This window comes from Delphinapterus leucas, chromosome 3 (assembly GCF_059928025.1).
Source record: "Delphinapterus leucas isolate spDelLeu-1000000601 "Yukka" chromosome 3, BTC_Dleu_Yukka2, whole genome shotgun sequence".
Classification (NCBI taxonomy): Eukaryota; Metazoa; Chordata; class Mammalia; order Artiodactyla; family Monodontidae; genus Delphinapterus; species Delphinapterus leucas.
The window spans coordinates 143,561,837-143,589,015 of record NC_143131.1 but is presented as its reverse complement, the minus strand read 5'-3'; the positions used below and the strand labels follow the sequence as shown (position 1 = coordinate 143,589,015).

Genomic DNA, 27,179 nt, shown 5'->3' with positions numbered 1-27,179 from the left:
TACTGTTTTCCATAGTGGCTGCACCAACTTACATTCCCTCTAATAGTGCACAAGAGTTCCCTTTTCTCCACATCTTCATGAACACTTGTTATCTCTTCTCCTTTTGATAGTAGCCATTCTAACAGGTGTGAGGTGACGTCTCATTGTGGTTGTGATGTACACTCCCCTGACACTTAGTGAGCACCTTTTCGTGTACCTGTTGGACATCTCTATGAATTCTTTGGGAAAATGTTTATTCAAATCTTCTGCCCATTTTTTAATCAGTTTGTTTGGGTTTTTGCTGTTGAGATGTATGAGTTCTTTATATATTTTGGATATTAATCCCTTATCAGATATATGATTTGCAGATACTTTCTCCCATTTACTAGGTTGCCTTTTCATTTTGTTGATGATTTCCTTTGCTGCCCAGAAGGTTTTCAGTGTGGTGTAGTCCCACATATTTTGTTTCTTGTGTTTTTTGGTGTCAAATCCAAAAAATCATCACCAAGACAATGTCAAGGAGCGTACCACCTTTGTTTTCTTCTAGGAGTTTTATGGTTTCAGGTCTTATGTTCAAGTCCTTAATCCATTTTCAGTTAATTTTTGTAGATGGTGTAAGATAGTGGTACCGTTTCGTACTTTTGTATGTGCCTGCCCACTTTTCTCAGCACCATTTGTTGAAGAGACTGTCCTTTCCACTTTTTATATTCTTGGGTACTTTGTTGTAAATTAATTGACCACATATGCATGAGTTTATTTCTGGACTCCCTATTCAGTTCCATTGATCTATGTGTCGGTTTTTATGCCAGTATCACACTATTTTGATTACTATAGTTTTGTAATATATATAGTTTAAAATCAGGGAGAGTGATTCCTCCAGCTTTTTCTTTCTCAAGATTGCTTTGGCTATTCAGAGTCTTTTATGGTTTCATACAAATTTTAGGATTGTTCTATTCCTGTAAAAAATGCCACTGCACTTTTGATAGGGATTGCACTTAATTTGTAGACTGCTTTGGGTACTATGAACATTTTAACACTACTGATTCTTCCAATCCATGAGCACTGAACATCTTTCCATTTATTTTTGTCTCCTTCACTTTCTTTCATCAATGTCTTAACAGTTTTAATTGTACAGGTTTTATACCTCCTCAGTTAATTTTTTATAGGTATTTTATTCTTTTTGATGTGATTGTAAATGGGATTATTTTCTTAATTTCTCTTTCTGATAGTTCACTATTAGTGTATAGAAATGCAACTGATTTTTTTTTTGCTTTTTTTAATTGAAGTATTGTTGATTTACAGTGTTGTGTTAGTTTCTGGTGTACAGCAAAGTGATTCAGTTATGTGTGTGTCTGTGTGTGTGTGTATATATATATATATATATATATATATATATATTCTTTTTCAGATTCTTTTCCCAGATAGGTTATTATAAAATATTAAGTATCGTTCCATGTGCTATACAGTAGATCCTTGTTGTTTATCTATTTTATATATAGTAGTGTGTATATATTACTCCCAAATTCCTAATTTATCCCTCCCCTGCACCTTTCTCCTTTGGTAACCATAAGTTTGTTTTCTGTGCCTGTGAGTCTGTTTCTGTTTTATAAATAAGTTCATTTATGTCATTTTTTTTAGATTCCACATATAAATGATAGCATATGATATTTTTCTTTCCCGGTCTGACGTACTTCACTTACAGTGATAATCTCTAGGCCCATCCATGTTGCTGCAATTGGGATTATTTCATTCTTTTTTATGGCTGAGTAGTATTCCATTGTATATATGTACCACATCTTTATCCATTCATCTACTGATGGACATTTAGCTTGCTTCCATGTCTTGGCTATTGTGAATAGCACTGCAATGAACACTAGGGCTGCAGTGAACATGTATCTTTTTGAGTTATGGTTTTCTCTGGATATATACCCAGGAGTGGGATTGCAGGATCATATGGCAGTCCTATTTTTAGTTTTTGAAGGAACCTCCAAACTGTTCTCCATAGTGGCTGTACCAAGTTACATACCCACCAACAGTATAGAAGGGTTCCCTTTTCTCCACACCCTCTCCAGCATTTATTATTTGTGAACTTTTCGATGATGGCCATTCTGACTGGTGTGAGGTGATACTTCATCATAGTTTTGATTTGCACTTCTCTAATAATTAGCAACGTTTAGAATCTTTTCATGTGCCTTTTGGCCATCTGTATGTCTTCTTTGGAGAAATGTCTATTTAGATCTTCTGCCCATTTTTTGGTTGGGTTATTTGTATTTTTGATATTGAACTGTATGAGCTGTTTGTGTATTTTTGAGATTAATCCCTTGTCAGTTCCATCATATGCAAATATTTTCTCCCATTCTGTGGGTTTTCTTTCTATTTTGTTTATGGTTTCCCTTGCTGAGCAAAAGCTTTTAAGTTGAATTAGGTCTCATTTGTTTATTTTTGGTTTTATTTTCATTACCCTAGGAGACTGCTCCAAAAAGATATTGCTGCTATTTATGTCAGAGTGTTCTGCCTATGTTTTCATCTAGGAGTTTTATAGTATCCAGTCTTACACTTCAGTCTTCAATCCATTTTGAGTTTATTTTTCGGTATAGTGCTAGAGAATGTTCTAATTTCATTTTTTTTTACAAGTGGCTCCAGTTTTCCCAGCACCACTTACTTAAGAGACTGTCTTTTCTCCACTGTATATTCTTGTCTCCTTTCTTGTAGATAAATTGACCATAGGTACGTGGGTTTATCTCTGAGCTTTCTATCATGTTCCACTGATCTATAAGTCTGTCTTTGTGCTGGTAGAATACTGTTTTGATGACTATAGCTTTGTAGTATAGTCTGAAGTCAGGGAGCCTGATGGCTCCAGTTCCATTTTTCTTTCTTAAGGTTGTTTTGCTATTCAGGAGCTTTTGTGTTTCCATACAAATTTTTAAATTTTTTGTCCTACTTCTGTGAAAAATGCCATTTGTAATTTGATAGGGAATGCACTGAATCTGCAGATTGCTTTGGTTAGTATATTCATTTTCACAAACTTGATTCTTCCAATCCAAGAACATGGTGTATCTCTCCATCTGTTTGTCTCATCTTTGATTTCTTCAATCAGCATCTTATAGTTTTGGGAGTACAGGTCTTCTGTCTCCTTAGGTAGGTTTATTCCTAGGTTTTTGTTGTTTTTTTTTTTTGATCCAGCTGGTGTAATTTATTTATTTATTTATTTACATCTTTATTGGAGTATAATTGCTTTACAATGGTGTGTTAGTTTCTGCTTTATAACAAAGTGAATCAGTTACACATATACATATGTTCCCATATCTCTTCCCTCTTGCATCACGCTCCCTCCCACCCTCCGTATCCCACCCCTCCAGGAGGTCACACAGCACTGAGCTGATCTCCCTGTGCTATGCGGCTGCTTCCCACTAGCTATCTACCTTACGTATGGTAGTGTATATATGTCCATGCCTCTCTCTCACTTTGTCACAGCTTACCCTTCCCCCTCCCCATATCCTCAAGTCCATTCTCTAGTAGGTCTGTGTCTTTATTCCTGTCTTACCCCTAGGTTATTCATGACATTTTTTTTCTTAAATTCCATATACATGTGTTAGCATACGGTATTTGACTTTCTCTTTCTGACTGACTTCACTGTATGACAGACTCTAGGTCCATCCACCTCATTACAAATAGCTCAATTTCGTTTCTTTTTATGGCTGAGTAATACTCCATTGTATATATGTGCCACATCTTCTTTATCCATTCATCTGATCATGGACACTTAGGTTGTTTCCATCTCCGGGCTATTGTAAATAGAGCTGCAGTGAACATTTTGGTACATGACTCTTTTGAATTATGGTTTTCTCAGGGTATATGCCCAGTAGTGGGAGTGCTGGGTCATATGGTAGTTCTATTTGTAGTTTTTTAAGGAACCTCCATACTGTTCTCCACAGTGGCTGTATCAATTTACATTCCCACCAACACTGCAAGAGAGTTCCCTTTTCCCCACACCCTCTCCAGCATTTATTGTTTCTAGATTTTTTGATAATGGCCATTCTGACTGGTGTGAGATGATATCTCATTGTAGTTTTGATTTGTATTTCTCTAATGATTAATGAAGTTGAGCATTCTTTCATGTGTTTGTTGGCAGTCCGTATATCTTCTTTGGAGAAATGTCTATTTAGGTCTTCTGCCCATTTTTGGATTGGGTTGTTGGTTTTTTTGTTATTGAGCTGCATGAGCTGCTTATAAATTTTGGAGATTAATCCTTTGTCAGTTGCTTCATTTGCAAATATTTTCTCCCATTCTAAGGGTTGTCCTTTGGTCTTGTTTATGGTTTCCTTTGCTGTGCAAAAGCTTTGAAATTTCATTAGGTCCCATTTGTTTATTTTTGTTTTTATTTCCATTTCTCTAGGAGGTGGGTCAAAAAGGATCTTGCTGTGATTTATGTCATAGAATGTCCTGCCTATGTTTTCCACTAAGAGTTTGATAGTTTCTGGCCTTACATTTAGGTCTTTAATCCATTTTGAGCTATTTTTGTGTATGGTGTTAGGGAGTGATCTAATCTCATACTTTTACATGTACCTGTCCAGTTTTCACAGCACCACTTATTGAAGAGGCTGTCCCTTCTCCACTGTACATTCCTGCCTCCTTTATCAAAGATAAGGTGACCATATGTGCGTGGGTTTATCTCTGGGCTTTCTATCCTGTTCCATTGATCTATCTTTCTGTTTTTGTGCCAGTACCATGCTGTCTTGATTACTGTAGCTTTGTAGTATAGTCTGAAGTCAGGGAGCCTGATTCCCCCAGCTCCGTTTTTCGTTCTCAAGGTTGCTTTGGCTATTCGGGGTCTTTTGTGTTTCCATACAAATTGTGAAATTTTTTGTTCTAGTTCTGTGAAAAATGCCAGTGGTAGTTTGATAGGGATTGCATTGAATGTGTAGATTGCTTTGGGTAGTAGAGTCATTTTCACAATGTTGATTCTTCCAATCCAAGAACATGGTATATCTCTCCATCTATTTGTATCATATCTTTAATTTCTTTCGTCAGTGTCTTATAATTTTCTGCATACAGGTCTTTTGTCTCCTTAGGTAGGTTTATTCCTAGATATTTTATTCTTTTTGTTGCAGTGGTAAATGGGAGTGTTTTCTTGATTTCACTTTCAGATTTTTCATCATTAGTGTATAGGAATGCCAGAGATTTCTGTGCATTAATTTTGTATACTGCTACTTTACCAAATTCATTGATTAGTAGTTTTCTGGTAGCATCTTTAGGATTCTTTTTTTTTTTTTTTTTTTTTTCAGTACGTGGGACTCTCACTGTTGTGGCCTCTCCCGGTGCGGAGCACAGGCTCCAGACACGCAGGCTCAGCGGCCATGGCTCACGGGCCTAGCCGCTCCACGGCACGTGGGAATCTTCCCAGACCGGGGCACGAACCCATGTCCCCTGCATCAGCAGGTGGACTCTCAACCACTGCGCCACCAGGGAAGCCCTAGGATTCTTAATGTACAGTACCATGTCATCTGCAAACAGTGACAGCTTTACTTCTTCTTTTTTCATTTGGCTTCCTTTTATTTCCTTTTCCTCTGATTGCTGTGGCTAAAACTTCCAAAACTATGTTGAATATAGTGGTGAGAGTGGGCATACCTTTTCTTCCTGATCTTAGTGGAAATGCTTTCAGTTTTTCACCATTGAGGACGATGTTGGCTGTAGGTTTGTCATATATGGCCTTTATTATGTTGAGGAAAGTTCCCTCTATGCCTACTTTCTGCAGGGTTTTTATCATAACTGGGTGTTGAATTTTGTCAAAAACTTTCTCTGCATCTACTGAGATGACCATATGGTTTTTCTCCTTCAATTTGTTAATATGGTGTATCACATTGATTGTTTTGCATATATTGAAGAATCCTTGCATTCCTGGAATAAACCCCACTTGATCATGGTGTATGATCCTTTTAATGCGCTGTTGGATTCTGTTTGCTAGTATTTTGTTGAGGATTTTTGCATCTATGTTCATCAGTGATATTGGCCTGTAGTTTTCTTTCTTTGTGACATCCTTGTCTGGTTTTGGTATCAAGGTGATGGTGGCCTCGTAGAATGAGTTTGGGAGTGTTCCTCCCTCTGCTATATTTTGGAAGGGTTTGAGAAGGGTAGGTGTTAGCTCTTCTCTAAATGTTTGATAGAATTCACCTATGAAGCCATCTGGTCCTGGGCTTTTGTTTGCTGGAAGATTTTTAATCACAGTTTCAATTTCAGTGCTTGTGATTGGTCTGTTCATATTGTCTATTTCTTCCTGATTCAGTCTTGGCAGGTTGTGCATTTCTAAGAATTTGTCCATTTCTTCCAGGTTGTCCATTTTATTGGCATAGAGTTGCTTGTAGTAATCTCTCATGATCTTTTGTATTTCTGCAGTGTCAGTTGTTACTTCTCCTTTTTCATTTCTAATTCTATTGATTTGAGTCTTCTCCCTTTTTTTCTTGATGAGTCTGGCTAATGGTTTATCAATTTTGTTTATCTTCTCAAAGAAGCAGCTTTTAGTTTTATTGATCTTTGCTATCGTTTCCTTCATTTCTTTTTCATTTATTTCTGATGCGATCTTTATGATTTCTTTCCTTCTGCTAACTTTGGGGGTTTTTTTGTTCTTCTTTCTCTAATTGCTTTAGGTGCAAAGTTAGGTTGTTTATTCGAGATGTTTCCTGTTTCTTAAGGTAGGATTGTATTGCTATAAACTTCCCTCTTAGAACTGCTTTTGCTGCATCCCATAGGTTTTGGGCCGTCATGTCTCCACTGTCATTTGTTTCTAGGTATTTTTTGATTTCTTCAGTGATCACTTCATTATTAAGTAGTGTATTGTTTAGCCTCCATGTGTTTGTATTTTTTACAGATCTTTTCCTGTAATTGATATCTAGTCTTATAGCATTGTGGTCAGAAAAGATACTTGAAACAATTTCAATGTTCTTATATTTACCAAGGCTTGATTTGTGACCCAAGATATGATCTATCCTGGAGAATGTTCCATGAGCACTTGAGAAAAATGTGTATTCTGTTGTTTTTGGATGGAATGTCCTATAAATATCAATGAAGTCCATCTTGTTTAATGCATCATTTAAAGCTTGTGTTCCCTTATTTATTTTCATTTTGGATGATCTGTCCACTGGTGACAGTGGGGTGTTCAAGTCCCCTACTATGAATGTGTTACTGTCGATTTCCCCTTTTATGGCTGTTAGTATTTGCCTTATGTATTGAGGTGCTCCTATGTTAGGTGCATAAATATTTACACTTGTTATATCTTCTTCTTGGATCGATCCCTTGATCATTATGTAGTGTCCTTCTTTGTCTCTTCTAATAGTCTTTATTTTAAAGTCTATTTTGTCTGATATGAGAATTGTTACTCCAGCTTTCTTTTGGTTTCCATTTGCATGAAATATCTTTTTCCATCCCCTTACTTTCACAATCTGTATGTGTCCCTAGGTCTGAAGTGGGTCTCTTGTACACAGCAAATATATGGGTCTTGTTTTTGTATCCATTCAGCCAATCTGTGTCTTTTGGTGGGAGCATTTAGTCCATTTACATTTAAGGTAAGTATTGATGTGTATGTTCCTATTCCCATTTTCTTAATTGTTTTGGGTTCGTTATTGTAGGTCTTTTCCTTCTCTTGTGTTTCTTGCCTAGAGAAGTTCCTTTAGCAGTTGTTGTAAGGCTGGTTTGGTGGTGCTGAACTCTCTCATCTTTTGCTTGTCTGTAAAGGTTTTAATTTCTCCATCAAATCTGCATGAGATCCTTGCTGGGTAGAGTAATCTTGGTTGCAGGTTTTTCTCCTTCATCACTTTAAATATGTCCTGCCAGTCCCTTCTGGCTTGCAGTTTCTGTGAAAGATCAGCAGTTAACCTTATGGGGACCCTTGTGTGTTATTTGTTGTTTTTCCCTTGCTGCTTTTAATATGTTTTCTTTGTATTTAATTTTTGAGAGTTTGATTAATATGTGTCTTGGCGCATTTCTCCTTGGATTTATCCTGTATGGGACTCTCTGTGCTTCCTGGACTTGATTAACTATTTCCTTTCCCATATTGGGGAAGTTTTCAGCTATAATCTCTTCAAATATTTTCTCAGTCCCTTTCTTTTTCTCTTCTTCTTCTGGAACCCCTATAATTCGAATGTTGGTGCGTTTAATGTTGTCCCAGAGGTCTCTGAGACTGTCCTCAGTTCTTTTCATTCTTTTTTCTTTATTCTGCTCTGCAGTAGTTATTTCCCCTATTTTATCTTCCAAGTCACTTATCCGTTCTTCTGCCTCAGTTATTCTGCTATTGATTCCATCTAGAGTATTTTTAATTTCATGTATTGTGTTGTTCATTGTTGTTTCATCTTTAGTTCTAGGTCCTTGTTAAATGTTTCTTGCATTTTGTCCATTCTATTTCCAAGATTTTGGATCATCTTTACTATCAATATTCTGAATTCTTTTTCAGATGGACTGCCCGTTTCCTCTTCATTTGTTAGGTCTGGTGGGTTTTTATCTTGCTCCTTCATCTGCTGTGTGTTTTTCTGTCTTCTCATTTTGCTTATCTTACTGTGTTTGGGGTCTCCTTTTTGCAGGCTGCAGGTTCGTAGTTCCCGTTGTTTTTGGTGTCTGTCCCCAGTGGCTAAGGTTGGTTCAGTGAGTTGTGTAGGCTTCCTGGTGGAGGGGACTAGTGCCTGTGTTCTGGTGGATGAGGCTGGATCTTGTTTTTCTGGTTGACAGAAATTGCGGTATGCAGGCCTCTCACTGTTGTGGCCTCTCCTGTTGCGGAGCACAGGCTCCGGATGTGCAGGCTCAGCAGCCATGGCTCACAGGCCCAGCCGCTCCGCGGCATGTGGGATCTTCCCGGACCGGGGCACAAACCCGTGTCCCCTGCATCGGCAGGTGGACTCTCAACGACTGCACCACCAGGGAAGCCCTATTCCTAGGTATTTTATTCTTTTTAATGTGATGGTAAATGGGATTGTTCCCTTACTTTCTCTCTATGATCATTTGCTGTTAATGTATAGAAATGCCACAGACTTCTGTGTATTAATTTTGTATCCTGCAACTTTACTGAATTCACTGATGAGCTCTAGTAGATTTCTGGTAGTGTCTTTAGGGTTTTCTATGTATAGTATCATGTCATCTGCAAACAGTGACAGTTTTACTTCTTTTCCAATTTGGGTCCCTTTTCTTTTTCTTCTCTGATTGCTGTGGCTATCTATGTTGAATCAAATTGGTGAAAGGGACTTCCCTGGAGGTCCAGTGGTTAGCACGCCACACTTCCACTGCAGGGGACGTGGGTTCAATCCCTGGTCAGGGAACTAAGATCCTGCGTGTCATGCTATGTGGCCAAAAAAAAAAAGAAATAGAAGAAAAAAAGTGGTGAGAGTGGACATTCTTGTCCCTGATCTTAGAAGAAATGCTTTCAGCCTTTCACCACTGAGTCTGATGTTAGCTGTGGGTTTGTCACATATGGTGTTTATTATGTTGAGGCCCCTATAGGTTTCCTCTATGCCCACTTTCTAGAGAGCTTTTATCATAAATAGGTTTTAAATTTTTTCAGAAGCTTTCTCTGTATCTTCTGAGATGATCATATGGTTTTTATTCTTCAGTTTGTTAATGTGGTGTATCACACTGATCGATTTGCAGATACTGAAAACTCCTTGCACCCCTGGGATAAATGCCACTTGATCATGGTGGGATTTATCCCACCATGTATCATGGTGTATGATACTTTCAGTGTATTGTTGGATTCAGTTTGCTAGTATTTTGTTGAGGATTTTTGCATCTGTGTTCATCAGTGATATTGGTTTGTAATTTTCTTTTTTGTGGTATATTTGTCTGGTTTTGGTGTCAGGGTGATGGTGGCCTCATAGAATGAGGTTGGAAGTGTTCTTTCCTCTGCAATATTTTGGAATAGTTTCAGAAAGATAGGTGTTAACTCTTCTCTAAATGTTTTGTAGGATTTGCCTGTGAAACCGTCTCGACTTGGGCTTTTGTTTTTTTGGGTTTTTTAAATCACAGATTCAATTTCAGTACTTGTAATTGGTCTGTTCATATCTTCTATATCTTCCAGGTTCAATCTTGGGAGATTGTACCTTTCTAAGAATTTCTACATTTGTTCCAGGTTGTCCATTTTATTGGCATATAGTTGCCTGCAGTAGTCTCTTACGGTGCTTTGTATTTGTGCAATGTCAGTTGTAACTTCTTTTTCATTTTTGATTTTTTTAAATATAAATTTATTTATTTTTGGCTGCGTTGGGTCCTCGTTGCTGCACATGAGCTTTCTCTAGTTGTGGTGAGCAGGAGCTACTCTTCGTTGCAGCACGTGGGTTTCTCACTGCAGTGTCTTCTATTGTTGCAGAGCACGGGCTCTAGGCACACAGGCTTCAATAGTTGTGGCAGGCAGGCTCAGTAGTTGTGGCGCATGGGCTTAGTTGCTCCGTGGCATGTGGGATCTTCCTGGACCAGGGCTCAAACCCATATCCCCTTCATTGGCAGGTGGATTCTTTTTTATTTTAAACTTATTTATTTTTGGCTGCATTGGGTCTTTGTTGTTGTGTATGGGCTTTCTCTAATTGTGGCAAGCGGGGGGCTACTCTTCGTTGCGGTGCACGGGCTTCTCATTGCAGTAGCTTCTCTTGTTGCGGAGCACAGGCTCTAGGTACGTGGGTTTCAGTAGTTGTGGCACGTGGGCTCAGTAGTTGTGGCTTGCGGGCTCTAGAGCTCAGGCTCAGTAGTTGTGGCGCACAGGCTTAGTTGCTCCACAGCATGTGGGATCTTCCTGGGTCAGGACTCGAACCCAGGTCCCTTGTATTGGCAGGTGGATTCTTAACCACTGCGCCACCAGGGAAGCCTGGCATGCGGATTCTTAACCACTGCGCCACCTGGGAAGCCCCCATTTCTGAGTTTGATTTGGGCCCTCTCCCTTTTTTACTTGATGAGTCTTGCTGAAGGTTTATCAATTTTGTTTTTCTTTTCAAAGAACCAGCTTTTAGTTTCATTGATCTTTTCTATTCTTATTGTCTGTTTCATTTATTTCTCCTCTGATCTTTATGATTTCTTTCCTTCTACTAACTTTGGCTTTGTTTGTTCTTTCTCTAGTTGCTTTAGGTGTAAGGTTAGGTTGTTTGAGATATTTCTTGTTTTCTGAGGTAAACCTGTATCGCTATAAACTTCCCTCTTAGAACTGCATTCCATAGGTTTGTTGCATTCCATAGGTTTGGGATCATAGTGCTTTTCTTTTCTGTTGTCTCTAGGTATTTTTTGATTTCTTCAGTGATCCATTCTTTTTTTTTTCATAGGTCTTTATTGGAGTATAATTGCTTCACAATACTGTTAGTTTCTGTTGTACACCAAAGTGAAACAGACATATGCACACATATGTACCTGTATCCCCTCCCTCTTGAGTCTCCCTCTCACCCCTCTAGGTCATCGCAAAGCACTGAGCTGATCTCCCTGTGCTATGCTGCTGCTTCCCACTAACTATTTTACATTCGGTAGTGTACATATGTCAATGCTACTCTCACTTCCTCCTCCCACCCGTTTCCTCAAGTCCATTCTCTATGTCTACATCTTTATTCCTGCCCTGCTACTAGGTTCATCAGTACTTTTTTTTTTTAGATTCCATATATATGCATTAGCATACAGTATTTTTTTTTTAGATTCCATATATATGCATTAGCATACAGTATTTTTCTCTTTCTGACTTACTTCACTCTGTATGACAGACTCTAGGTCCATCCACCTCACTACAAATAACTCAATTTCGTAACTTTTTAAGGCTCAGTAATATTCCATCATATATATGTGCCACATCTTCTTTATCCATTCATCTGTCAATGGACATTTAGGTTGGCTCCATGTCCTGACAATTGTAAACAGTGCTGCAATGAACATTGTGGTACATGACTTTTTGAATTATGGTTTTCTCAGGGTATATGCCCAGCAGTGGGATTACTGGGTCATTTAGTAGTTCTATTTTTAGTTTTTTACGGAGCCTCTGTATTGTATTCCATAGTGGTCGTATCAATTTATATTCCCACCAACAGTGCAGGAGTGTGCCCTTTTCACCACACCCTTTCCAGAATTTATTTGTAGATTTTTTGAAAATGGCCATTCTGACCAGCGTGAGGTGATACTTCACTGTAGTTTTGATTTGCATTTCTCTAATAACTAGTGATGTTGAACATCTATTCATGTGCCTTTTGGCCATCTGTATGTCTTCCTTGGTGAAATGTCTCTTTAGGTTTTCTGCCCATTTTTTAACTGGATTGTTTGTTTTTTGAAATTGAGCTCCATGAGTTTTTTGTATATTTTGGAGATTAATCCTTTTTCTGTTGTTTCATTTGCAAATATTTTCTCCCATTCTGAGGGTTGTCTTTTTTTTTTTTTTTTTTTTGCTGTACGCGGGCCTCTCACTGCTGTGGCCTCTCCCGTCGCGGAGCACAGGCTCCGGACGCGCAGGCTCAGCGGCCATGGCTCACGGGCCCAGCCGCTCCGCGGCATGTGGGATCCTCCCGGACCGGGGCACGAACCCGCGTCCCCTGCATCGGCAGGCGGACTCTCAACCACTGCGCCACCGGGGAAGCCCCTGAGGGTTGTCTTTTTGTCTTGCTTATGGTTTCCTTTGCTGTGCAAAAGCTTTTAAGTTTAATTAAGTCACTTTTTTTGTTGTTGTTTTTATTTCCGTTACTCTAGAAGGTGGGTCAAAAAAATCTTGCTGTGGTTTATGTCAAAGTGTATTCTTCCTATGTTTTCCTCTAAGAGTTTTATAGTGTCTGGTCTTACATTTAGGTCTTTAATCCATTTTGAGTTTATTTTTGCGTATGATGTTAGGGAGGGTTCTAGTTTCATTCTTTTACATGTAACTGTCCAGTTTTCCCAGCACCACTTACAGAAGAGGCTGTCTTTTCTCCATTGTATGTTCTTGCCTCCTTTGTCATAAATTAGGTGACCATATGTATGTGGGTTTATCTCTGGGCATTCTATCCTGTACCATTGATCTATATTTCTGATTTTGTGCCAGTACCACACTGTCTTGATTACTGTAGCTTTGTGGTATAGTTTGAAGTCGGGGAGCCTGATTCCTCCGACTCTGTTTTTCTTTCTCAAGATTGCTTTGGCTATTTGGGGTCTACTGTGCTTCCATACGAATTGTAAAATTTTTTGTTCTAACTCTGTGAAGAGTGCCATTGGTAGTTTGATAGGGATTGCATTGAATCTGTAGATTGCTTTGGTAGTATAGTCATTTTCACAGTACTGCTTCTTCCAATCCAAGAACATGGTATATTTCTCCATCTGTTCATGTCATCTTTGATTTCTTTCATCAGTATTTTATAATTTTCTGAGTACAAGTCTTTCACCTCCTTAGGCAGGTTTATTCTTAGGTATTTTATTCTTTTTGTTGCAATGGTAAATCGGAGTGTTTACTTAATTTCTCTTTCTGATTTTTCGTTGTTGGTGTATAGGAATGCCAGAGATTTCTGTGCATTAATTTTGTATCCTGCAACCTTAGCAAATTCATTGATTAGTTCTAGTAGTTTTCTGGTGGCATCTTTAGGATTCTCTGTGTATAGTATCATGTCATCTGCAAACAGTGAGAGTTTTACTTCTTCTTTTCCAATTATATTCCTTTTATTTATTTTTCTTCTCTGATTGCCATGGCTAGGACTTCCAAAACTATGTTGAATAAGAGTGGTGAGAGTGGACATCCTTGTCTGGTTCCTGATCTTAGAGGAAAATGCTTTCAGTTTTTCACCATTGAGTATGATGCTTGCTGTGGCTTTGTCATATATGACCTTTATTATGTTGAGTAGGTTCTATGCCCACTTTCTGGAGGGTTTTTTTTTATCATAAATGGGTGTTGAATCTTGTCAAAAGCTTTTTCTGCATCTATTGAGATGATTGTATGGTTTTTCTTCTTCAATTTGTTAATATTGTGTGTCACATTGATTGATTTGCATATATTGAAGAATCCTTGCATCCCTGGGATAAATCCCACTTGATCGTGGTGTATGATCCTTTTAATGTGTTGTTGGATTCTGTTTGCTAATATTTTGTTAAGGATTTTTGCATCTCTGTTCATTAGTGATATTGGTCTATAATTTTCTTTTTTGGTGATATCTTTTTCTGGCTTTGGTATCACGGTGATGGTGGCTTCATAGAATGAATTTGGGAGTGTTTCACATTCTGCAATTTTTTGGAAGAGTTTGAGAAGGATCGGTGTTAGCTCTTCTCTAAATGTTTGATAGAATTTGCCTGTGAAGCAATCTGGCCCGAGACATTTGTTTGTTGGAAGATTTTTAATTATGGTTTCAATTTCATTACTTGTGATAGGTCTGTTTATATTTTCTAATTCTTCCTGGTTCAGTCTTGGAAAATTGTACCTTTCCAAGAATTTGTCCATTTCTTCGTGGTTGTCCATTATATTGGCATATAGTTGTTTGTAGTAGTCTCTTATAACCCTTTGTATTTCTGCAGTGTCAGTTGTGATTTCTCCTTTTTCATATCTATATTGATTTGCATCCTCTCCCTTTTTTTCTTGATGAGTCTGGCTAAGGGTTTATCAATTTTCTTTATCTTCTCATACAACCAGCTTTTAGTTTTATTGATCTTTCCTATTGTTTTCTTTGTTTCTATTTCATTTATTTCTGCTGTGATCCTTATGATTTCTTTCCTTCTACTCACTCTGGGTTTTCTTTGTTCTTCTTTCTCTAGTTGTTTTAAGTGTAGGTTTAGATTGTTTGAGATGTTTCTTGTTTCTTGAGGTGAGATTGAATTGCTATAAACTTCCCTGTTAGAACTGCTTTTGCTGAGTGCCATAGGTTTTGGGTAGTCATGTTTTCATTGTCATTTGTTTCTATGTATTTTCTTATTCCTTCTTTGATTTCTTCAGTGATCTCTTGGTTATTTAGTAGTGCACTGTTTGGCCTCCATGTATTTGTGTTTTCCACAGTTCTTTTCCTGTAATTGATTTCCAATCTCATAGCATTGTGGTCAGAAAAGATGCTTGAAACAATTTCAATTTTCTTAAATTTTTCGAGGCTTGATTTGTGACCCAAGATGTGATCTATCCTGGAGAATGTTCTGTGTGCACTTGAGAAGAAAGTGTATTCTGCCACTTTTGGGTGGAATGTTCTATAAATATCAATTAAATCTATGTGGTCTGTTGTGTCACTTAAAGCTTGTGTTTCCTTATTAATTTTCTGTCTGGATGATCTGTCCATTGGTGTGAGGTGTTAACGTCCCCCACTATAATTGTGTTTCTGTTGATTTCCCCTTTTATAGCTCTTAGCATTTGCCTTATATATTGAGGTGCTCCTATGTTGGGTGCGTAAACACTTATTATTGTTATTTCTTCTTGGATTAATCCTTTGATCATTGTGTGGCATCCCTCATTATCTCTTATAAGAGTCTTTATTTTAAAGTCTGTTTTATCTGATACAAGTATTGCTACTCCAGGGTTCTTTTGATTTCCTTTTGCATCGAATATCTTTTTCCATCCCTTCACTTTCAATCTGTATGTGTCCCTAGGTCTGAAGTGGGTCTCTTGTAGACAGCATATACATGGGTCTTCTTTTTGTATCCATTCAGCCAGTCTTTGTCTTTAGGTTAGGGCATTTAATCCATTCACATTCGAGGTTATTATTGACATATATGTTCCTATTACAATTTTCTTAATTGTTTGGGGTTTGTTTTTGTGGGTCTTTTTCTTCTCTTGTGTTTCCTGCCTAGAGGAGTTTCTTTAGCATTTGTTGTAAAGCTGGTTTGGTGGTGAATTCTTTTAGCTTTTGCTTGTCTGAAAAGCTTTTGATTTTTTCATCAAATCTGAATGCGATCCTGGCTGGGTAGCGTAATCTTGGTTGTAGGTTTTTCTCTTTCATCACTTTAAGTATATCCTGCCACTGCCTTCTGGCCTTCAGAGTTTCTGCTGAAAAATCAGCTGATAACCTTATGGGGATTCCTTTGTATGTTATTTTTTGTTTTTCCCTTGCTGCTTTTAATATTTTTTCTTTGAATTTAATTTTTGTTAGTTTGATTAATGTGTGTCTTGGTGTGTTTTTCCTAGGGTTTATCCTGTATGGGACTCTCTGTGCTTCTTGGACTTAGGTGACTATTTCCTTTCCCATGTTAGGGAAGTTTTCAACTATAATCTCTTCAAATATTTTCTCAGACCCCTTTCTTTTTCTCTCTGTCTTCTGGGACCCCTATATTCGAATGTTGGTGCATTTAGTGTTGTCCCAGAGGTCTCTGAGATTGTCTTCAATTCTTTTCATTCTTTTTTCTTTATTCTGCTCCTTGGCAGTTATTTCCCCCATTCTGTCCTCCAGCTCACTTATTAGTTCTTCTGCCTGTGTTTCCTTATTGATTTTCTGGCTGGATCATCTGTCCATTGGTGTAAGAGGGGTAATGCAACTGATTTTTATATATTAATTTTGTGTCTAGCAACTTTACTGAATTTGTTAGTTCCAACAGTTTTTTAGTGGAAACTTTAGGTTTTTCTATATATAACATCATGTCATCTGCAAATAGTGACAGTTCTACTTCTTACTTTCCAATGTGTATGCCTTTTTTTTTTTTTCTTTCCTAATTGCTCAGGCTGGGACTTCCAATACTTTGTTGAATATAAATGGCAAGAGTGGGCATCCTTGTCTTGTTTCTGATTTTGAAAGAAAAGCTTTCAGTTTTCACCACTGAATATAATGTTAGCTGTGGGCTTGTTATATATGGCCTTTATTTGGTTGAGTTTCTTCTATACCTATATTGTTAAGAGTTTTCATCATAAATGGATGTTGAATTTTGTCAAATGCTTTTTCTGCATTTATTGAGATGATCACATGATTTTGCTCCTTTATTTTGTTAATTTGGTGTATCACACTGATTGAATTTGTGATTTTGAGCCACTCTTGCATCCCTGGAATACACCCCACTTAATCATGGTATATAACCTTTTTAATGTATTATTGAATTAGGTTTGCTAATATTTTATTAAGAATTTTTGCATCTACGTTCATCAGAGATATTGGTCTGTAATTTTCTTGTGGCATTCTTGTCTGGTTTCAGTATCAAGGTGATGCTGACCTTGTAAAATGAGTTTGGAAGTGTTCCTTCCTATTTTTTGTAAGAGTTTGAGAAGGATTGTTATTAAGCCTTCTTTAAATGTTTTGTAGAATTCACCAGTGAACCCATCCAGTCCTAGACTTCTGTTTGTTGGGAGGTTTTTGACAGCTGATTCCATACCCTTAGAGGCATACTTCGTTTTACTGCACTTTGCTATATTGTGCTTCACAGATACTGTATTATTTACAAACTGAAGGTTTGTGGCAACTCTGTGTCAAGTCTGTTGGTGCCATTTTTCCAACAGCATTTGCTCACTTCATGTCTGTGTGTCATGTTTTGATAATTCTCATAATATTTCAACCTTTTACAGTATTTATTATGGTGATCTGTGATCAGTGATCTTTGATGTTATTATTGCAGAAAGAGTATGCCTCCCTGAAGGCTCAGGTGACAGTCAGCATTTTTTAGCAATAATGTATTTTTAATTTAAGGTATGTAAATTGTTTTTTAGACAAAATGCTATTGCACCCTTAATAGAGTACACTGTAGTATAAACATAACTTTTATGTGCACTGGGAAACCAGAAAATTCATGTGACTTGCTTCATCAGGTGGTCTGGAACTGAACCCACAGTATCTTATATTGTTTGAAATTATTTCCAAATAAAAAACAAAACAAAATGCAAGGAATACTAGTCAAGTTCACAGCCCAGTGCAGGCTGTGGAAGGCACTCAGCAAATCCTCTGTCTCTCCCATTTCTCTCCTGCCCAGCGTGGAGACCGTGAATGACGGGCAGTTTCACAGTGTGGAGCTGGTGATGCTAAACCAGACCCTGAACCTGGTGGTGGACAAAGGAGCCCCTAAAAGCCTGGGGAAGCTCCAGAAGCAGCCAACAGTGGGCATCAACAGCCCCCTCTACCTTGGAGGTAAAGCCCCATCCCCTCCCACTCCAAACACCTCCCACCTGCCCCCTGTGCTCGGGCACCCACCACCAGGCCAACTGGTGAGGCTCGCTGCTCTCAGCACCCACTGCCAAAGCTAATCAATGAAGGCTCCCTGGAGGAAGTGACAACCAAGCTGCTCCCTAAAATGTGAATAGTTAGCCAGATCATGGGGAAAGAGAAGAGGAAAGGAAAGAGAGCAGGGTTCCTTCTGAGAAACTACATGATTTTTAGGGAGGATGGTGGAAGGTGAAGATGGAATGGGGAGGAAGGAGATGGACACAGGGGGCCCCTTCAGATACAGGGGCTTCCCTCTGCCCTGCCACCCCCTCAGATGCTGTGAGTCTCAGCTGATGTATGTAGAGGAGTATGTTTGCCATTAAGGTCATTCAAAGGCCAAAGAGAGAAGGAGCCACCAGTCTGGCAGAGCATGGGCCTGAAACCCAGCCTTGGGCCAGTAGTTCTCAAAGGGTTATGTGCCAAAAAACAAAAAGGCATCAGAGCAGCTTATTCAACATGGAGGTTCCCAAGACTTCTCCCAAGGAGTCCACCTCCAAGGGCTGGAATTCAGGCGAGCAGGGTGGGCAGGGGAGTATCTTCAGGTCGCTGTCCTGGTGTCCCTTCCGCAGGCATCCCCACCTCCACGGGCCTCTCGGCCTTGCGCCAGGGCGTGGACCGGCCGCTGGGCGGCTTCCACGGCTGCATCCATGAGGTGCGCATCAACAACGAGCTGCAGGACTTCAAGGCCCTCCCGCCGCAGGCCCTGGGCGTCTCGCCGGGCTGCAAGTCCTGCAGCGTGTGCAGGCACGGCCTGTGCCGTGCCGTGGAGAAGGACAGCGTGGTGTGCGAGTGCCACCCAGGCTGGACCGGCCTGCTGTGCGACCAGGAGGCCCGCGACCCCTGCCTCGGCCACAGGTCAGTGTCCCTCCCCCTCTGCCCCGCCCGGGAAGTGGGCACTGATGGAAGCTGGAGGGACTGCAGTCAGACTGTAGACAGAGGCTGCTTAGAAGGTCAGGGGCTTAACACCTCCAAACAGCAGGTCTTGTTCAAAGGAGACATCAGTGTGCCAGAGCCTAGCTGAAAAACACTTGTCAAGTGGCCTTCAGAAGTCGAAAGGGGCACCCGTGTGCATGCACCTTGGCAAGTGGGTGCATTTCGGCCCGACTCGACTCCCCACTCAGTGGTACCCTAGGAGGGCACCAGGGGTGTATAACCACGCACAGCTGAATCATTTCATGGCTCTGACATTCATTATGCATCAAAATATTTACTGAGGGCCTACTATGTGTCAGGCCTTGTGCTAAAAATAGGAGACCCAGCATCCTCAGTGTTCAGAAATCTGAATCGGCCAGAGATAACACCAGAGCCATGTCTAGTAGTTTGCTTGGCTGAACAAGCTGGGACGTGATATTGTGGATCAGGAGTGAAGGATGCTATAAAGGGGTTGAGTTTCCTGGGTAGCTCTGGTGTGTGCGTGAATGCGTCTGACTCTGTAACGAATATGTCTACAATGAACCCTGCCTCTGAATGTCATCCCAGTACAGAGAATGCTGCAGCACAATTAAGAATCCAGGCTGTGGCATCAGTTTCTCCATCTATGAGATGTGGATAAGACTCTACTGCACAGGACAGCAGAGGAGAAGGGATTGTAGAAAATAAGACTGATGCTAGGTGTAAAGCACTTACCCCAATGCCTGGCACAGAGCAAGTGGTAGCTGGTGGTAGAGACAGTAATCATGTTATCAATTAAGATGGCAGAAGACTGCATGGGTTCTGACGTCTGTGGGTACAACAGCCAGCCGTATCAGGCTCACAGCTGTCAGTGTCATTGGGCGATGCTCACAGCCTCCAGCTGACTGATGCTCAGCCACTGGGCTGCTGGAGGGTGGACCATGGGGCGGAGAAGGCCTAAGGTCCCACAGCTCCGTGTCCCTTGGTCCGGGCTGGGGTGGACAAAGGAAGCCTCCAGCTGCACTGACTGCCTGGTTCCCCTCTCATCCTCGCCTCTGCCCCCAGCTGCAGCCAGGGGAGATGCGTGGCAACTGGGACCTCATATGTGTGCAAGTGCGCCGAGGGCTACAGAGGGGCCTTGTGTGACCACAAGAATGACTCTGCCAATGCCTGTTCAGCCTTCAAGTGTCACCACGGGCAATGCCACGTCTCAGATCAAGGGGAGCCCTACTGCCTGTGCCAGCCCGGCTTTAGTGGGGAACACTGCGAACAAGGTGGGTCCACTGTGCGCATCGGTGTGGCGGGGGGGGGGGGTGGTGGGGAGAAACGATGGTGCCCGGGAAGGATGCGGGGGTCAGACTTGGACTCCACATTCAGATGACCTAAGTTCCAGTTCTGGCTGAGCCACTTAGAGGCTGCATGACCTTCATTAAGTTACTTTCTGAGCCTCAAATTCCGTCATGTTGAATATGGGGGGGGGGCAACACCATAACTTCCTGTATCAGTTTTATCCATTGCTGTATAACAAATTAGCCCCAACACATAGCAGTTCAAAACCACACTAAACATGCTCCATCCCACACGGTTCCCGTGGGTCAAGCATTCAGAAACGGCTTAGCTGGATAGTTCCAGCTGGGGTCTCTGGAGGTTGCAAACCGCCAGGACTGTGTGAGCAGTCTGGGTTGTTCTTTCTCTCCTCTCCCCTCCCCTCCTTTTCTAATTGCCGGCCCTGGAGCTGCCAGAGTGGCCCTCTGACCAGCACCACTGACTCACCTGGGAGCTTATTAGAAATATAGACGCTCAGTCCCAGCCCAGACCTTCTGAATGAGAACCTGCTTTAACAAGAGCCCTCGCTGGTTCTTAATCACATTAACATTTCAGACGTGGCTCTGCAGTCTCCTCCCAAACCTCATGCCATTATTGGGTCAACAAAAGACAGTTCCTTGGTCTGATCCCATTTCAAAAACATCAAATCAATCACTCACCTCTCTTAGTGACCCCTTTAGTGTATTAATTTGGAGGTAAGTGCAAAAAAGGAAAATTGAAATTAAATTATATTCCAGCTGAAATGGTTCTGTCTCACCTTGGAGGTTTTTCTCCTGCATGGAAACTGAGAAGTCTTCGTCTTCCTTCCTGCCACCAGAATCCTGGGCAGGCCACCTCCTGTCACTAGAGGACTCTTTCACATTTTATACCTTGTTGAAATACCATTCTTAACCAATTTGGTAAATAATGTATTCTGAAATAATCTCAGATCTAACAGAAAAATTGCCAGAATATAAACAGCGTTCCCATCCCCTTCAACTGGACAGCCCAACTGTTAACATGCTGCCGAGTGTGCGTTCTCCCTGCCCCACACATCACACACACCTATTGTCATTAGGCTTCTTTTGATCCCGTTAACAATCACATAATTTTAAAAACCTATATCAAGCTTAACAAAATGCACATCACATCACATTAACCACCTAAAACTTTAAACTGCATAAAGCCCTTTTGCATTCACAATCCCTGTGATGCTCATAACAGCCCCTGAAAAAGCAGGAAGAACCAGGACATGTGTCACCATTTTCCGGACAAGGAAACTGAGGCTCAGGGATCCAAGGCTGTGTGGCCGAGGATCCCAGTCCTGAATCCATTACTCTCTCTCAGTGCCTTGCTCCAGATGCTTTCCCAATGTACTGAGGACAGTAGTGGGGTCAAGGTGAAGAGTTGGGTCAGGGACCAGAGGATTAAGCAGATCCAGGGGTCCCCTCCCCTCCCCTCATTTCTACAACTTGTGGAAAATCTCGCACGCGCGCACACACACACACACCCCGCCCCCAGACTCTTTGGCTCACTGACCACTGTTCCTCTTTCAGATCTCAACTCCAGCATCACTTCCCAGAGACAATCCCTGGCCCCTGGGCTAGTCAGGCTCCTTTGCCATGTATTTTGTATAAACACATCCCGTTTCTTCGTAGCATGCACCTCAGTTTATCATTACAAATGTATTTATTTATTTAAATGACACTGTAATTAGTGTCTAGACTCTACACCAGCGGAGACAGGCTACTGAGAGTGGTGGGGACTGGGGCAAACTGGAGATCTCCTGCCCCATCTAAAGCCCACGGCTTCAGCCTATCATTGCCACGTAGAGATGCGGACTCAGCTTTGCCAGAGCCCCTGGTTTTCAAAGAAACCAGATATCCCAATGTTCAGATGCAATCTCCTGGCATTGTGGGTTTTTTTCTTTTTTTAATGTTGGCATTTAATTTGGTTTCTAAGCGTCTGTGGCACAAGCAACATAGGTCTGGGATGGGATTTAGCCCTCAGTCCCCCAATCTGCCACATCTAGTTTGATCTTTAAGTAAGTTCCTTGAGGGAAAGGACCAAGCCTGCTCTTGTCACCCTGCTATCCTCAGGGCTTAGTTTTAAACCTAGTATAGAGGCTGGCACAGAAAGGCACTTAGTATTTGTGGAAGAGTGAGATGGGTTATGGGAGGGTGGGCAGGGAGACGGATGGATGAGTGAATGAGTAAGTACGCACGGGCTTCGGCCCACAAGTGTCTCAGAGCAGCCTACCCCGGACAGCCATCTCCAGCCCCAATGCCCTGCCCTTACCTCTTCCGCCCTCTGCAGAGACTCCATGCCTGGGGGGGGTAGTCCGAGAGGTGATCCGCCGCCAGAAAGGTTATGCCTCGTGTGCCACGGCCTCCAAGGTGCCCTTAATGGAATGTCATGGGGGCTGCGGTCCCCAGTGCTGCCAGCCCACCCGCAGCAAGCGGCGGAAATACGTGTTCCAGTGCACAGACGGCTCCTCGTTCGTGGAAGAGGTGGAGAGACATTTAGAGTGCGGCTGCCGCCCGTGTTCCTAAGGCCCCCCGCAGCCCTTCCGCCTCCCGGACTCCAGCCGGGTGGGTGGGGACGGCCACGTGGGAGCCCCCCCACGAGATTCGCAGTGAAGCAGTAGAAGCTGGAAAGGAAGCAAAAGAAGAGAATATTAAGTATATTGTAAAATAAACAAAAAATAGAACTTATTTTTATTATGGAAAGTGACTATTTTCATCTCTTATTATATAAATATATCACACCATCTGAGTATATGTACCATATAGTGAGTTATTTTTACCGACCTTTTTGTTCTGTGTTGTGTATTTGTCGTGTTTTTATAAACAGCTGTTAAAAGTTTTAAGAAAAAAGGCTAATAAAAATGTTTTAAAATGAAAGGATGAGCATAAAGAAGTGATAGCCTGTCTGAGAAGGAAGGAGGAGGTTTATACGTCTAGGAAACACTGTCGTCATTAGGTCGGCAGAAACCAGAACCTGCTTACTGAGCTCAGGAAACAGAGCGAGAAGAGGAAAAGAGCAAAGGAAAAGGTTTTTCTTTGTTTCTTCCGATTTTTAATGACTTTTCCTTCCCTACAAGCACCCAGCTTTTCAGTCCTGGTTGCCGAAGCCCAGGATACCCAGTTCTTCCAGGAAAAGCCGCTGAGCACTGGCCTCTGACTGACTCTCCCTGGGACCCAAAGCATCGGCCGCCGCCCATGTGCTCCAGGCCCCTGCAGGGTCTGAGCCCACTGCAAACCCCCTCCCCATCCTGGCTGCCGTTGATTCCATTACAGGACTGTCTGAACTCTGCCACAGGCTTCATCTGAGCCTGTTTTGCCAAATCTGAAAACAGCTGCCCTTCTCCTCCCCCTCCCCAGGAAGGCGGTCCCCCTGCTGCTCCTCCAGGAACGCAGGGGTCACCCATCTCCTCAAGCCCCAGCACTGGCCCTTCCACTGGAAGTTCTGAACCACTCTCCTCCCTCAGCCAACCTCGTACTGGGAGGCGACACTAGGAGAGCAGGCAGCCCGGCTCACTGGCAAGTTCTGGGAGGCTCCTGCCATCGGGTAGCTAGGCCTCTGACACCTAAACCTCCAGGCCTCCGTCATGATGACGAAGACCCCTTGCCCGTCTGTACCACTTTTCCGTGCATATCCACACTGCACCTTATTCTCTCCATGCGACCCCTGCCCCCGGCGAAAGGAAGCAATATAACCCCATTTCATAGATAAGGAAATTGAGGCCTCGCTCCAGCCCTGTAACTCTCCTTACGTCACATCTCTGATAAGTGAATGAGCCAAGCCTAGAGCCTAGACTCAAAACTCTAGATTCCTTCTCCAGAACAGCATAAACACAGGAGATGCGGGCAGTTTAAGTTCATCAGAGAACCCCTACCAGAAAAGGAAATGGTTTTTTCTGCTATTTTTCCTGCTCTCATTCTGCCTTGTTCATTCCTTGTTCTACCTCCTTGGTATCCAGGAAGATTCTAGACTGGGGGACTTACGTATCAGGGGGTGTGAGCCAGGGCAGCCTGTCTAGCCCGGACTCCACTCCAGGAACTGCCAGCCCTCCTGAAGGGGACTTGCCCCTGCCTCTTTCCCACCCTCGTCTGCCCCTTTCCACCCCAGTCAGGCTAGGGCAGATGCTCCAGGGGCTCAGCAGCTCACACTGACCCCTGTCTTGCACCCATTGCTCCCTCCCCCAGGAGCCTCCCCTGCAGAAGAGTCAGGGAGGAGAGTGTAGGGCCCAGTGACCATCCAGCTCTGAGCATCCCCAGAGGAGCCCAGTGGTTCTCTGAGGACTGATGGCGAGCCAAAGACTCAAAGAATCAAGAAGGGAGAAAGAAAAGAAGACGGAGGAACAAAAGGCAAGTGGCAGATAGGAAGGCAAGGAGGGAGGGAGGGAAGGAAGGGAGGAAGGAAGGAGGGAGGGATGGAGGGAGAAAAGAGAAGGAAGGGAGGGAGGAAGGAAGGAGGGAAAACAGGGAAGGAAGGGGGAAGGAGAGAGAAACAACAAAAAGAGAGGGAGGAAGAGAGAGGGAGGGATAAGAGAGGAATTTACTGTAAAATATATAAATTATATGTACTATACATATACATCACGTTCTAGGTACTTACTGTACCTTATGATGACTGTATTAATGGCTGATTGACTTAGTACTTACTACATTATACATTAGGTACCATTCTAATTTATATATATTAATATATAATATATATTCACTTAATTCTCAAAACAACCCTGTAGTAAAGACATTGCTAACCCATTTTACAGTTCAGTAAATTGAGGCATGGAGAAGTTAACGTGCACAAGAGCAGATGCCTAATAAATTACAGAGCCGGGATCTGGGCCCACCCTGTCTAACTCCAGGACTTGCTCCTCATGGGAAGGAAAGAGGTCCCACCTCTAAGGATCCTACAGTCTGAGGCAGAAACAATCATGGAAATAGACAATTGTTTTATTATATGGAAGTAGCTGTCCAGAGTAAGGAATTTCCTATCTTGGGTCTTCAAAGATGAATAGGACTTTGCCTGGGCACAGGAAAGGGAGTTGAACTTTCCATGAATGCCCTATTAAAAAGCAAGGGAATATGAAAAGACCTGGCATGTTTGGGGAGCAGTCAGAGGTCTGGGGTGGCAGGAGTGTGGATGCACACTGGGGAGCAGGGATAAATGAGGTAGACATGAAGCAGGGGTTCGACCACAGAGAGCCGTGTGTGGCAGGCTGGACCACAGGGCCCCAGCAGGGGTTTTTGAGTGGGGGAATAGCAGAACAAGCTCTGAAGAGAACGGGTGGCAAAGTAGAGAAAGGCCTGGAAGAACAGATAGGGCTTTGCCACCCAAAATAGCCTTGGGGCTTCCCTGGTTGCTGACTTCAGTTTGTTGAGGCTAGACAATGCTGATTTCCGGATGGGTCACAAAGTATTTGTGGTAGCTCAGAAGCTCACCCCTGGAAGGGGTGTCATGGGATCTGCCCAATACCCCTCCCATCCCCCAGGCCCTACCAGCCCTCCTCACATAAGCAGGTGGTCCTGAGCCTTCTTCTACCACCAGCACTCCTAGCTAGCTCTCCCCACCCAGCACAAAGCCCACTCAGCCTGCCATCTTGAGAGCCCCACCCAGGGTCCCTGACTTTCTGGGAGGACTCACCAAGCTGACAGCTTTCCCTCTGCCTCCCCAAAGAATCTGAGGCCTTTCTCTGCTAGCCACCCCTGGGCCCAACCCCGAATCCAGCCACAGTCGGCCAAGACAGCCAAAGGGCAGGGTTCTTTCTCTCAGTGTGGCTTGGGGGTGATTTTCAGCCTTCCCCTCAATTTTCGTAGCCCTGAATTTATGAAATGCCAAATTCAGAACCATTAAGAAAATCCTCCCCAAAATGAAGTTTCTCTAACAACTGGAGATGAAATCTCTCCTGAGCATCCAAATTCTAGAAGCAGGAAGTCCCATGGGACAGAAAGAGTTCAGCTGGTTAACTTGCACACATGATGGTTCAACGCCTGTGCGTGAGCAGAAGAAGGGGCTCAGGCTGTGTTCCCCTCCTGAGCAGGGTTCAGGGAAAGGGGAAGGGAGTGTCCCTCTTGACTCAACCAAGGGACCCCAAAATGGTTAGTGAGATAATGTATTTAAAAGCTCTTTGTAAAGTGTAAACTAAAAACCTTAAATGTAAGATGTTATTGTTATTATTACTATTGTTATTATTGACATGCCAAAAGGCCCTCTGTACAAGATGGCTTTGCCTTTTCAACTTCATAGAAAAGAACCTGAGTCTGACACTTCAGAAAGGTGACAGAGAGAAGGACAACGAGGAAGGAGGCAAGGAAAGGGAGGGAGGTCTCCTAGGGCCAGGGAAATAGGAGAAAATCCCCCAGGATGACCCTCAGGAACCCAGGAGTGGCCAGGATGGGGAATGAGCTAACCTTGCCCTTCACCGGATACAAAGCTATCAGCAGGCTAAGCCCTCAGGCTGAGAAGCCACGCAGTGCCATTGCTGGGAGCAGAAGCCCCTAGTGTAAAAGGACCTGCCCCCAAAGGCCCACAGGCTCCCAGATATCAGAGTGGGAGGAACCCAAGGGGGTCCCTGGTGGCTGGGAACACCGAGAATCAGAGAAAGGGCATGTCCAGACCAGAGACCAAGGTCATCCAGGAAATGAACACCAGGGGCAGGAAGAGACCCAGGTGCCTACGCAGGCCAAAGTTCTTCCTGCGACTCCACAGGGGGCATCCAGGCAGAGTGAAGCCTGAGACAGGCCCTCCAATACCTTCTTGGTGGCCAGGAAAGTATCCTTCACCTTCCCCCACCGCCGTCTCCCGGTGCACCCAGATGGCCGGGAAGCTGGGGCACTATCTGGTTTGATGACACTTATCCACGTTTCCCAGTCTGGGTTAGACAGTGCCAAAGGAAACACTTGGGGAAAGTTGATGAGAGATGCCAGCTAGCAAGGCCAGCAAAGCCAGAATGGG

General features: G+C 42.5%; 1 protein-coding gene across 1 annotated transcript in view; it reads left to right on the top strand.

Moving 5' to 3' along the window:
- The window catches only part of SLIT3 (slit guidance ligand 3), a 611,722-nt gene extending 587,234 nt beyond the window's left edge, over positions 1-24,488 (top strand). Inside the window, exons 33-36 of the mRNA XM_022595144.2 lie at positions 17,791-17,945; positions 18,590-18,875; positions 19,977-20,185; positions 22,533-24,488. Of these exons, the coding sequence (XP_022450852.2) occupies positions 17,791-17,945; positions 18,590-18,875; positions 19,977-20,185; positions 22,533-22,768 (886 nt within the window). The 3' untranslated portion in view covers positions 22,769-24,488. The remainder of the gene's footprint in view (positions 1-17,790; positions 17,946-18,589; positions 18,876-19,976; positions 20,186-22,532) is intronic.
- Positions 24,489-27,179: the final 2,691 nt, after the last annotated feature.